Consider the following 13882-nt stretch of genomic DNA (forward strand, 5'->3'; position numbering starts at 1 on the left):
GATTTTGGAGCAAGTTGCCAGGGAAGCCTGTGTTATCAGTAGTTCAGTTTTTGAAGCTCAGAGTAGATCTTTAATAACAGGGAAGAAAATATCAGGCTCTCCAGGGACGTAGTCACAGCACCGAGCCTCTTGGAGTTTAAGAAGCATTTGGACTGTGCTCTTAGTCATATGGTCTGAATTTTTGAGTAGACCTGTGAAGTGCCAAGAGTTGGACTCGGTGATCTTTGTGGGTCCCTTCCAGCTCGGGATATTCAGTGATTCTAAAATTAATATTCTAATGCATATAATCAGGAGGGTGTTGTAGGGATGCTACTTATCTAAAAATCTGTGTTTTGTCTCTTAGCTAAAAAATTTATTGCTCTGGATGACTTCGTGGAGATTACCAAGAAATATGCAAAGGGAATCATCCCATCTAACCTGATTATGCAGGAAGAGGAAGATGATGAACTGGCAGGGAAGACTCCTGAAGAGTTACCCCTGCGACTGAAGGTAAAAAGACAATAATGAACAGGTTATTTTGAAGAACTCTCAACTTGCACATTTCAGACACAGGTGACTTGCACTCGACTCTCAAAGCTGATGTTTAGTCTCAGTAGAACAGTATGAGAATTATTGTTACAATTTGGTTTTGAACTTTACTTCGTATATGTGTTTACAGCTTCATATATACGAGGCATATATTTAAGAGAGAGGAGTAATGGTTTTCCTTGCAAGGGGACAATCTAACTTCATTAGATCTCAATGAGGATTCAAATGGCCCTATCATAACAGCCACGTTTTTATGACAGTTATTTTTGTATACTTCAAATCTTTCTTACATAAACAGGAACAAGAAGGTGGGAAAAATTATCCATAACCTTGAAGTATAAAAAGGTTGTATTATGAAGGAATTCAAGAATGATGAAACTTGCTGTCAGTGGCTATCAGAATACTAATAATTCTCTAGGTGTAGTGAAAGGAGAAGGGAAAATTAAGGAGCACGCATTCAATACCAGTGTAAATTTCAAGTGAGGAAGCGGGTTTTTGACTACTGACATGAGTTTGTTGTCATTGTTGTCATTTCATTGTCCGTTATCACATGGTAGGGTTTTTTGATTTTTATGTTTTTGTTTGTTTTTTAAAAAGGGATGGGAGGTGTCTTTTTTTCCAATATTTTGAATAACTGTTATTCTGAAAGAGATGCATTTATAAAGAACAACACAGATACTTCTGCTAGTAAACAGGCTTATGCCAAAGTCATTGTGTTTGTTACCCCGCTTCATCACAATGCATAGATCTTCACTGAAGCATTCTTGGACTTACCACTGCTGTAAATAATATAAAAGCATAAGTTCTGGGACAACATTAAAAATTGGCTTTTTACGGGGGAGGGTTTGCCTGCAGTATCTAATGTGCAGATGGTAATATTTGAATAACTGTTTGGGGAAAAAAAAAAAAAGATCCTGTAACTTTTTGTTGTTCAGAGGTTGTGTGTGTGGTTGGCAGAGGATTTGATCCAGCATTTCTTCTGTTGTCATATGACTGAATTGGGAAATGCCACAAGACAGACAGAATTTTAAGACCATTTACAGTTACTCTTATGAGGTTAAAAGAACAGCTGTAATTACCACATATGAATACACACGTGCATGTAAATATAAAGGTATTTCTGCTGTTTACAAAACAGACTTTGACAGCTGCATCCATAGGTACTTGGGAAGGATTTTTTCTTAAACCACAGCTGTAAAGACTTTCTGTAGGTCCTTTTCATTAGACCCTATAACATAATCCCTGCAGAACAGTGGTAGAGTTAAATGCTTTAAAGCTACAGTACTCACGCCTCAAGTAATGATTTAAGATTAACTACATGACTGCAGTTCTGTATTATCTTCGGTAAGAAGTTAGCAGAGCAGAGTATTTGACAAGGAAGCCATTTAATTATGTGTCAAAGGTAATGAAATTCATCTTTCCTGAAATCAAAATAGCCTCTGTGCTTCACCTGACTGAATTAATCAAAACAGATCTAATAATATCAGACAAAGTAATCTCAGTTTATTGGCAACATTCTTTTCAAATAAATATCTTTTCATGTCAACTAAGGTTAGACAATTTACTGCTACTGCTTCAGCTATGATCATCTGTGATGTACAGATACAAAACTGCTCATAAATAAAATGCTTCTCTCTCTCTCTCTTTCCAGGTTGTAAAATACCCACTTCATGCCATTATGGAAATTAAAGAATATCTGATAGATATGGCATCAAAGGCAGGAATGCACTGGTTGTCTACCATTATTCCAACACACCATATCAATGCTCTCATCTTCTTCTTCATCATCAGTAATCTGACAATTGATTTTTTTGCCTTCATTATTCCGTTAGTCATATTCTATTTGTCCTTCATTTCTATGGTTATTTGCACGCTGAAAGTTTTTCAGGACAGTAAGGCCTGGGAAAACTTCCGCACTTTGACTGACTTACTCCTTCGTTTTGAACCAAACCTAGATGTTGAGCAAGCTGAAGTGAACTTTGGATGGAATCACTTAGAGCCATACATTTATTTTTTACTCTCTGTATTCTTTGTAATTTTTTCCTTCCCTATAGCAAGCAAAGACTGTATACCGTGCTCAGAGTTAGCTACCATCTCCGTTTTCTTCACAGTGACAAGTTACATGAGTTTAAGCACATGTGCAGAACCTTACACACGAAGAGCATTAATGACCGAGATAGCAACTGGTTGCTTATCCCTATTGCAAATATTACCTGGGAATTTTGGCTTCTTGAAATTCTTAGGTAAAACTTTCTTCACTGTTCCTGTAGGCCATTTCTTTGTGATAAATGTAAGTATCCCATGCCTTTTGTTCTTGTATTTGTTCTATCTTTTCTTTAGAATGGCACAACTACGGAATTTTAAAGGCACCTACTGTTACCTGGTCCCATATCTAGTCTGCTTTATGTGGTGTGAACTCTCTGTGGTCATTCTGCAGGAGTCCTCTGGCATTGGGCTCATTCGAGCATCAATTGGTTATTTTCTGTTTCTCTTTGCACTCCCAGTGCTAGGCGTAGGCATTGCACTGATGTGTCTTGTCCATTTCATTAAGTGGTTTGTGTCTCTAGAGCTAGTGAAAATCGTAGTGACTCTAGTTTTGTGTGCTGTTCCTCTGCTCTTCCGATGGTGGACGAAAGTCAACTTCTCTGTAGTTGACATGGTTAAATCCCTTACTCGAAGCTCGATTGTGAAACTCATTTTGGTGTGGATTACAGCTGTAGTGTTGTTTTGTTGGTTCTATGTGTATCGATCAGAGGGAATGAAAGTTTACAACTCCACGTTGACATGGAATCAGTATGCTTTCCTCTGTGGACCCCGATCGTGGAAGGAGACTAACATGGCACGTACTCAGATTTTATGTAGTCACCTGGAAGGACACAGAGTGACGTGGACTGGGCGGTTCAAGTATGTGCGTGTTACCGAAATTGACAATAGTGCAGAATCTGCAATAAATATGCTTCCACTTTTTATCGGTGATTGGATGAGATGCTTGTATGGTGAAACGTACCCTCTCTGTGACCCCAAAAACGTCACTATGGAGGAGGAAGAATTGTGTCGTCTCAAGTATTTGACAAAGCATAACTGCCACATGAAAATGTTTGATCGGTACAAATTTGAAATAACTGTGGGTATGCCTTTCAGCAGCAAAAACGGAACCAAGTCAGTAGAGGAAGATGACATAACCAAAGATATTGTGCTGAAGGCAAGCAATGAGTTTAAGAAAGTGTTGTTGAATTTGAGGCAGGGAAGTATAATTGAATTCAGCACAATTCTGGAAGGTCGTCTTGGCAGTAAATGGCCTGTCTTTGAACTGAAAGCAATCACTTGCTTGAATTGCATGTCTAAACTCCTACCTGCAGGGAGGCATGTGAAAATAGAGCATGACTGGAGGAGCACAGTGCATAAAGCCATTAAATTTGCTTTTGATTTTTTCTTCTTTCCATTCCTGTCAGCTGCATAATGAGGTCATATTGGTTCAGTGGTATCTTCAATGTACGGTGCATTTATACTACCAAAGGTTTGGCTTAAAAAGGAAAATAAAAAAAACCACCCTGCTGTAGCAATGCTCAAGATGTATGTTAATGTAGAGCATTGGTTGAGTTTTGTAAGTGTATACGCTGTATCCTGACTTTAAAACCCCATATGACTGAAGTGATATTATACTAGTTTAATATTGTAAATGAATGCAGGGGATTGCTGCTGACTAATTGCATGGAGACTATTTTGTCCAAAATGAACATGCTGTTTGCCTGTGGTACAACACTAGATACATTTACTTGCTCGATGTTAAAAGCACTTTACCGTTTAAATATTCACAACATGCCCATATGTATTTTCACAGGCATGAGTTAGAATAGGTAGCTGACAACAGCTTATGTTGCATATGTTGCTTGTATTTATTTGGTGTATTCTAGAAAAAGGTGATCATATAATCAGTACCTGGTGGTGTTATTTATGTACAGAGCTCATTGTTTCACTATTTGTCCAGAAGATAATGATTTTAAGCTTTTTTGAAAGGCACACCATTTCACACCTCAGCAAGGCTGTAAAAAATAAAAAAGGAAAAAAAAGCTCTCAAGTTTTTATTTTGCATTAAATATTCTGTACAAAACACAGTATTTGTTCTAACTAGTTACGATCACTACATGTATGACACTAAGGTATAATCCATGCTGGCATGTGAATGTCAAACACCAGATAAGATTGTGATGGTACAGACAAGCCAAAGCAACTGAAAACAGTATGTAAAAGTCTACAGTGGAAACTGAAAAGAACGATTAATGATTTGTATTGTGCAAATAAATACAAAAGGTAAACTTGAATTAAATGAGTAGAACATTTGTTCATTCTGCTTTGACACTTTGAGCAGTTGTTCACGTTGCACTGATAATTGTGTTTTCCAGTGAAAGCTGTTTGTTTAGGATTAAAACTTCCTTGCATGAGATACCTGAAGTTGTACTTCACATTATTTCAAGCTAGCAGTAAAATGTGAGTACATTAGGCCAAGTTTTTATAGCTATGAAATCTTAAACATACTGTGTGCCTCTGCTTTCATTGTGACTTACTAATTTCTGAACCATTGGATGTGTATCACATGCATCATGTTATTTCCTCGACTACTTTCACTGATCCTGTATTCATATTGTTTTTGCCTTGGCATACCAGTCATCAACTTGAGGTGTGTGGGGGAAGCATTGTCAGTGAAAATTGATAGAGAAGGGAAAACCTGGAAAAAATTAAGCGTTTGGCTGTGCTCCAACTATCAGCACCATCTTGAACATCACACTTTGGGCTGCAGCTGGGAAGAAGAACCCAAAAGCACCTACAGCCACACTGCCAGATTCCCAGGCAATTAGCTGAGCCTGATGTTGCAGACCTGGTCATGTCTGAGCCAATCAGAAAATTGGAAATAGAATTATGTCTTCAGGATAGTTTTCAAAATTAAAAGTATCAGCCATTTCTTCTTTCTACCTGGGGAAAATAAATAGTATAAGGTTTACCTGCAGGTAAATGCAAATTTTGACATAGATTGGCTTATTTCCAGCCAAAAGGAGACCAGCTAAGCTAAACTTTGCCTTTTCTCCTCCTTTTTTCCTAGGAAATCAGTAGGCTTCTTTTGAAGATCTAAATGCTCTTCCTGGTTCTGAAATTTAGGTTCTAAAGATGCATTTTTCCTTAGATACACATAATTTTGAAACTTCTATTCACATGTTTGTCAGGAGGAAAAAAAAAGCAGTCTTGGTATTCAGAACTAGCATTAATTTTTTTAAAAAAGCTTTTACTCCTTGCATAAAGATGTCAATTTACTAACTTAGGTGCATTGTGAACAAGTTATTACATGTCACAAAAAGGGAAAATTTGACTGAAGTCAGATGGAAAGGGTTGCAAGACAAAAGCATTAATCCAGGTACCTCTGTTCCCATATATAACATTATGAGGCTTAACTCCAACAACTTTGAAGATTGTAGTTTATGACTTTCTCAGGAAATTATTAGGTGATACTGGCTTATAGTTGTAAGGGAAAAATAGCTCACCTGCTCAGTACTGGCAGGTTAGATGATAAGCTAGATTTCTAAAGCTGCTATCTGCACCCAACTCCTCTAATCTTTGCATGTCTGTCTTTATGCTTCAGCCCAGGGCAAACAGCCGAGTTGGACTTTGAATCCTTGTGAGAACAGGGAGCTGAGAAGTGGCCCCCTAGCGCTCTCAGTGCCTGTGTCAGCTTCCACACCTTAGAGAGGAAAGAAAACAATTCTGACCAACTCACTGTAGGAACCATAACAGCAGAGAGCCTCTGACACAAGACTACAATATGGTAGGAAGCAAATGAGTGTTTTGTTGTCATTACTTACGCAGTCACTTTGCCCTCCGAAACACCACTGCCTCATTCAGTGCTGCTTAGAAGGAAATTTGGGGGGTTGTCATGAAGCAAACTGCTGGCTGGAGGCTGTTTCCCTATTCAGGGGTCAATAGGGAAACCTTGTGATGCTCTTAAAAACGAATTAGGCGAAGACCTCCAAGTCTGAGGGGAATTAATAGGGAAAGCACAGAGAGACACAGCCCTGTTTGATAGGGACAGTTCAATTTTTTAATGGAAAAAGAGGGTATATTAACAGTAACATGATGGATAGGTACTCCATTTTCTTGTCTGTATAGTGTTCAACATTCTGAAACCTTTCGCAACTATTTCTAAATTATAGCTGATGAAATCACTAATTCTTACTAAGTGTGATTGCAATCCCAGGCAAGGTGTTTTTGCAAAGGGTGTTTACAACTACCTCAAATCTTGCAGGCAAACAGAGCACAAAATAACTTCGTTCTACTGCTGTGTGCCACATCTTTATATTCCAAAACAGTTTATCTTCCTGAACTGCAAAGGAGAGAGACAGAATGTGGCAGCTGCTGTTAATTATTCAATTCTACATTTATTATTTTCTTATTTAATTTTGAAGACATAATGAATTATAAACAGTTCCAAAGATAGGTGCCCTTTTTCTAGGCTGATAATTCAATCTTTTGAATTAGTATTAATTAACTGAGGAGGAGGAAAAAGATATTACATGGCTATTGACACATCTAAATTAGGTTCAGCTGTTCTGTAAGCTCAGCTTTAGCATTTAGAATATACAAAATTAAAGTAAATATTCATTATTTGAATTCCATCCTCTAACATGTAAGAGTACTGCTTGTTCTCAAACTGGTACATTCTTCTATAAGCACAGAAGAACAATTCGGCACATATAGAAATTCTGAATAACTTAAGAGCCCACTCTGTAATGACTAACAGCCTCTTGCTTTAGGCAGGAATGCAGGGAGTTTATACTTTGCATTTTGCCCAGTGCTTCTGGAGAAAGAAATGAGTAGATATGTAGGAATTACATGTTTTGTTTTTTTATTTCCCAGAACAAACTGGTCTTCTCAAGTGTCATAAAATTGCTGTTATTAATTACGGATTTGCTTGCAATTTTTCATAATATGTGGTAGTAAGGATGTTACCTTAGGGGTAGCACCATGCTTCCTTACAAAGTTGAGCATGAGCCTTTGACATAAAGTGATATGCCACCTTTGGGAGTACTCCAATGTCCATCTGTCTCTTGGCTTCTCTATTTCCACCGAAAAAGAGAAAATGAATTTCACAATTATAAATACATTCTTAACACTAGCCAGATGCATTGCAGCCTTTCAATGTAAGGGTTATGGTCAGTAGCAAATGAAGGGGACTGTCCTTCACTGGGGGCTGTGCTCCCATCTCAGCTTTACACCTGCAATTGTTTGAACAGCAGAGAGTTACGACAGAAGAACAGCCATTTAATGATTAAGTTAAGCAAATACTAATCCGTGCAGCAAAAGTTAGTTGGAACTCATCAAAATATGAAGAGATAATATAGCTGCTCTAACAGCTAATACATACGTGCAAATGTCATTTAAATGCAAATAGGGATGGCTAGAAACCAAACAAACAGCTTTTGGTTATATGCCTTAAAATGGTTCCTTTGCTTTCCTTCCTTTACTCACAAGCTGTAATTAGCTTTTGTTCTGGGAAAAAAATAAAAAAATAAAAGGTCATTAACATCCTGCAACCTCCTCTTGTAAGTTATAATCCAAAGTGCAAAAGATGAGATTCACCCTCCAATTAAGGAAGGACATTCTGCACTGGGAAAACTTGCATTTTCATCATCTCCAATCAAATGAAACTTTTCTTTAGGTTTTGAAGCCACACATGAACATGGACAAACTACTTTCACCCTTCCTTTACAAAATATTTTACATTGGTATAGAAGCAAGCATACAGAACAGAATCTTCCCACTGCCAGCTACAGCAAACAGCTCCTGTAAGACTGCAGCTTCACAATTCGCTCCTCAGCATTTGTCTGACAATTTTTCATGTAACTTTGTGCAATAAGTGATGTGATCTATGGCACATTCTTAGTTGAGGACTGAGTTTCTTAGAGTCTTTCCTCTGAGGGGCTGAAACTGATGGTGAGGCCACCAATTTCTTTGCAATTCTATGGAAAAGAATGTGTGTAATCACACTTCCCAAAACGTAGCAGAAAACAAATAGCAGGAGGTTATTGATAGTCAGCAGTTTAGTCAAGAAGCAGGTACACATCCAGCACATGAGTAAGGTGGGGCATGTCTGTAGTCAGTACATACATAGTTGTTGCACCAGAGCCATCTGACACTTTAGTATGCCCACGTCTTATAAAAGATGCCCTTAGGGTTTTCCTCAGGACTAGATGTTGGCAGTCCATCCCCAACCTCTTTTCTCTGGTAAGCTTTCTTAGCCTTAACTCCCCTCTTTTTGTTTCCCAGATGGCCTGTGGGTTGGAACATGAATTCCTCCTTAACTGTCTCGCTTTGCAACAAGGAAAACAAAGCAGTGAAATTCTGATGTTTTCCAGTGCCTTCTCACTACTCCTCCAGAACAACAAGCAAGTTTTCCCACAATTGACTGCAAACAGAAGGTCACTAGATTCAAACACACACAAAATTAAGATGTTCTCCCAAGGCAGTGAGATATTAACAATTCAAGCACAACCTTGCAGCCCAGACATTCATAGCCTGATCTAGGTTGGTGGGTGTAGTCCCAGAGACTGACAGCACTACCTGTTTGAAGATGGTTCACTGGGCTTCACGTGAGCCTCAGCAGAAGTAATCCCCCTGCAGGGGATCCGTCCAGATTATCTGCCCCAACAGAATTACAGTCTGCTGCATCCTCCTTCCTTCCACAGATTCACTACTACAGAGAAAAAAAAGAGACAGCTTTATAAGGTTTGTGTGGGGAGATAGATTTAACAAGTGAGGCTGAGTACAATTAGTCACCTTTCACACCTGCCACCACTAATACAATCAGACCAGGACAAAATCAGCCTACTCCGGTGCTGTGCTGTCTCTGTTACCCTGGGTCAGCACTAGCAGAAGCTGCCTGCTGAGAGGTGGTGCATCTTTTATTGATGGCACTGTGCAGATGGCATTGCTGATGTGAAGGTTGAGTCTCTTTTCTGCCACAAAACGTTTCCCTTGCACCCTCCATAGCTCAGCGTGAAGCACAGCAATGCCACTCTACTGCTGATGGCACAACCGCTACATTTCCAGTTAAGTTCCTTTGGCATTACCGATGCATCTGACTTTATTCCTGCTCTTAAGACAGCTGGAATTTCTCATAACCCTTTTCCTGAATTTTTCAATTAGATGCCCGTGTGCATTTTAAGAAAACAAATGAAGTTTTAAGAGAAAAAGGGCAAGTGCTCTTTATGGACTAGAACCCACCAGACACTAAGCTTGATTTTTAAATCCCTTCATTGTGTAGTTTTCATTTCATTAGTTCTAAGGCTGGATTAGTCAGGGTTAGCGACATCTGCATCAGCTTTATGGAGACGTCAGTGAGTGATGAACAAAGGTAATTAACAATTCACATTTCCATTCCTAATTACTGGCAGATATTTAGTTTTCATGTACGATTTGACGTAGGATGCCAAAAACATCATGGTACAAGTCATTACCCAACTGTTGATGAGTTATACTTTTGCAATGTGTGTTGTTTAAAAAGTCAGAAAATATGGTCTTGGGGAGTCTAGTTAATGTGCTCATTGAGGGGTGCTGCCTGTGAATTATATATGTTTCATTAATGTCCAGAAAGAGCCGATTTGTGTCTGGAGCCTCTCTGCACTTGTTTTCCTTTTCTGTTCAATAATTTTTGCAAGAAAGTGGTACTTTTCTGTTTTTTTAAAGGGTACCTGCCCTTTTTCTAGCAAGCACATGAGCCATGTGGTTTTAATTTTGTGCCATCAGATGGCACTCCAGGTTCACTTTGCATTTTCTCTCCCTCTCCTGCTGTCTCCAGAGGGCACCGGCAGTGAACAAAAGAATCAGGTTCTGGTTTTACTCCATTTCAGGGAGGAAATGCAACTAGAAAATATTTTGTGAAAAAATAGATAACTATTTGCAGACCCAATTTAAAGCCCTCTCCCCCACAAACAGTAACTAGCAAAGTCATGACTGCAGTGTTTCTATAACCCGAGACCATAATAATGGAAAAAATAACCTTGTGATAACATACTGCGTAATGATAAACTAAGAGAATATGAAACAGTGCGTGGCAATCTTCTGAAATGCACTTTCTGGCTACTTTGTTCTTTAGCAGTTTTTTGAGGAGGTTCCTTTTTCTAACATCTTTTATCACAGATCTTGCAGTGTTAATCTGCATTGTCTGCTTCTGCTGTCATTTGCGTGGTGACAACGGGCAGCCCTGATGTCCATTCTGGTGGAAACTGTTTCCTCCATTGCCTTCATGGGTTAGATGCAAAACAAACAAACAAAACGGGGCTTATCACAGCTTAAATCTTCTTATAATCTTTTTATTAACCTCCTATTACCTGTCTGATAAGAAAGAGAGAAAATCTGTCACAGAGTTTAATTATAACTTATGTAGAAGACATGTTGTTTTAAGGGAAATTCTGGCTGCAACTCTTGCTTTAGATGTTCATGCACTAGAAATTTGTGCATGGATTCGGGGAAAGCAGAAAGGTTGGGTCAAGATCATGCACCAGGTAAAAGCTGATAAAAGAAACCCTGAAAGTCAGAGTTTATATACTTTGTAAATGAGAGATGATAACAGGTGGGGGCTGCTGTTGTTTTGTGTTGTGTTTCAGCAGGTTGTTGCAGAGTTTTTGTTCCAGTTTTGAAGACGGCAGGATTTTTCTGTACTAATAGCAGGTTTGGCATCGGAAAGGGCCTTGCAAATGTTGCAGTTAACCATGGGAGATGGCAGGAGCTGTATCATGCTAAATTAGAAAGGGCTTGAACCAAGCCCACAGACCCCCTAACACCTCAGAAATCAGTGTGCATTGAAACCCTAGCTTAGCTCTGAGTGACCTGTCTTTATCTCAAATAATTTCTTCACTTTAAAGAGTGAGGCATTTCAACAAAGCATCTCTTCTCTAGTTCCCCCTCCTGTCCCTCCCTCCCTATTCGGTGCTGGTGACAGCCAAGATGTTTCCACGACAACAATGCATTCTGTTGCCTCAGGTGACAAACTAGAACTTCAGCAAGTAATCACTGAGAATAGCTTCAAACAATTAATTAGGTAATGGAAATGTTATTTCAATAGGGCTTAGGTGCTTTGGCAGTCTGCTTGAACAGATTGAATTCTGATCAGGAATCTCCGCAAGCAAAGCTGAAAGCACCACCCAAAGGTCAGGGTGGATGTCAGTGTCTGAGTACCCGAACAGGCCTCTAGTTTTAAAAAGAACATCAAAAAAAAATCAATCAAAAATCCAGGTGTGTTCCTTGAGGATGTCATACAAAGGAAATTTAATTCATTTTGGTGCTAAATTTTGTTGAAAGCACATCCTGGCACGAAGTACATTTAAGGAATTTATTAACCTTTCACAGTCACCAAATCCAGTTAGAGGCCAGAGCCCTGTTTGTTCGTGCAGCGTGCCCCCGCACCAGCATGAGAGACGGATGATGATTCCAGCAAATGGTTTAGCAATAAATGGATTTTTCAGTCTTCTCTGTACAGAAGATGCTTTCCTAGAGTTATAAATGGATGATTCATAAATCTCTCCTAATGCTGCTTCTAGTAACAGTTCAATTGATCTTTAATCGTTATTTAAAAAGTGGGTCTCCATGGGAATGTTTCAATCCTGTTTCCTGAAGTTTCTCTAGCCCAGGGTAGCTCTTCTGTCTTGCAGCTTGGAGATAAAATAGTCTTTAAGCACAAATAGGTACACTGAGTACATGTGTGTGCCAGTTCTCATACAGCACTGGTACTCTTTGGTAATGGTAGTTGTCCTGGCAGAATTTCTTTTTTGCTTTATTTTTGCTTTCATTATTACACTCAGTTTCTCCAAAATAGTGCATCCGTGAGGGAAGAGCAAGACGGACAATGGCTGCCGCCTTTCCTAGTCCCGTGGAAGCCCGTGGGTTTTGTACACACCAGCTTTGCAATGCCAGGTGTGCTTCCAAGACTGGTTAGGGATTACGACCTGCCTTTCTGTGCAGAAAAATTGTAATCTGTAGGTGAGGAACTCTGCACCACTCTTACTGTTTTTCTCAAGCAGCTGCTTTTTGGGGGACTAGGCATTTTGTTTCCAAAAAATAAAGGTGCCCTAGTACCTCTCTTTGGAGTACGCTGGGTTCATCTCGCTGTTGCAGTGTGTCCCTGCACAACAAGGATCACACAGTTCAAAATAAGGAAAATGGAATGGAATGGGCACTAAAAGCCAGCAGTAATTACTTTACAGGAAGCTTTTGAGGCAGAAAATGGTGATTCATCCAAATGAAGTTTTGCAGAGCCCCTACTGCTTTTCTTATAACTTTGTCAGTTCAGGAATGAAATTCAGGCGTAGCCAGAAAAATCTGCCAGCAGTGTTGTTTGGGGTGTTCACATAAAGCATGGGGAGGCCAGGCTCTGTTTGTAGCTTGGCTCACATGGTATGGAAGAAGAGAACTGAGGGGAAGATGCCTGTTTCTGAAGAGTGATAAATAAGGTATTGCCCTGAAAGGGAAGATAACTGCTGTCATTCCCATGTTTAAGCTGTACAAACCACAGAAGAGAGTCTGCATCACATCACCTCATGTGATCTCGTTATTTCATATTGGGGAAAATTTCTTAACTGGAAGGTTTGTGAGGCATTGGAACAGGCTGCCCAGGGAAGTGGCTGGGTCACCATCCCTGGAGGCGTTCACAGGACGTGTAGACGTGGCGCTCAGCGATGTGGCATAGTGGTAGACTTGGCAGTGCTGGGTTAGTGGTTGGACTTGATGATCTTGGAGGTCTTTTCCAACCTCTGTTATCCTCCGTAGGCTGATCACAGCCACGTGCCTATTTCAGTGAGTTTTTGTGGTGGGAGTTCTCTGTTCCCTCCTGGAAACTGTTCAAAACCTTGCCGTGGCTCCTCTGAGACCAATGCACAAAACCTCAGGATTTCTCTGCAAAAAGCAGCCCTTTCTCCATTCTTCCTTCTGCAGGAGAGCCAATGACTTGGCCGTGGGCCATCTCTCCTCCTGACTTGCCTGTGCAGGGAAGGAAAAAGGCTCAGGTCACGTTGGCACATGGGTGTATGTGCGGCAGCCGCGTCCCTCCTGACGAAGGCTGGAGCGGCCTTGTGTGTTGTGCGCGCCCCTGCCTCTGCGTGGTGCACACTTTAACTGAAAACTTAAACAGCTCACCTGCTTTCCTAACGCATCGCTGGTTGCTAAGATACAACCTCTGCGATCCTGTAAATCTTCCGCTTGAAGCTGCTCTGTGTTGGCAAACGGGCCTTTCCTCTGCGACTGCTCGGGAGACGGGGAGACCGCGGTGTTTGGTCCTGGGGTGGGACTCGGTGCGGCTTCTGTGAGGCCCAAG

At 40.1% G+C, this 13882-nt stretch overlaps 1 protein-coding gene across 1 annotated transcript in view; it reads left to right on the plus strand.

Annotated features, from left to right (window-relative positions):
- Nucleotides 1–4972, plus strand: part of WFS1 (wolframin ER transmembrane glycoprotein) — a 36277-nt gene extending 31305 nt beyond the window's left edge. The window contains exons 7-8 of the mRNA XM_035547191.2: nt 344–489; nt 2180–4972. Coding sequence (XP_035403084.1) covers nt 344–489; nt 2180–3988 — 1955 coding nt within the window. The 3' untranslated portion in view covers nt 3989–4972. The remainder of the gene's footprint in view (nt 1–343; nt 490–2179) is intronic.
- The last annotated feature ends 8910 nt before the right edge of the window (nt 4973–13882 follow it).

This window comes from Cygnus atratus, chromosome 4 (assembly GCF_013377495.2).
Source record: "Cygnus atratus isolate AKBS03 ecotype Queensland, Australia chromosome 4, CAtr_DNAZoo_HiC_assembly, whole genome shotgun sequence".
Classification (NCBI taxonomy): Eukaryota; Metazoa; Chordata; class Aves; order Anseriformes; family Anatidae; genus Cygnus; species Cygnus atratus.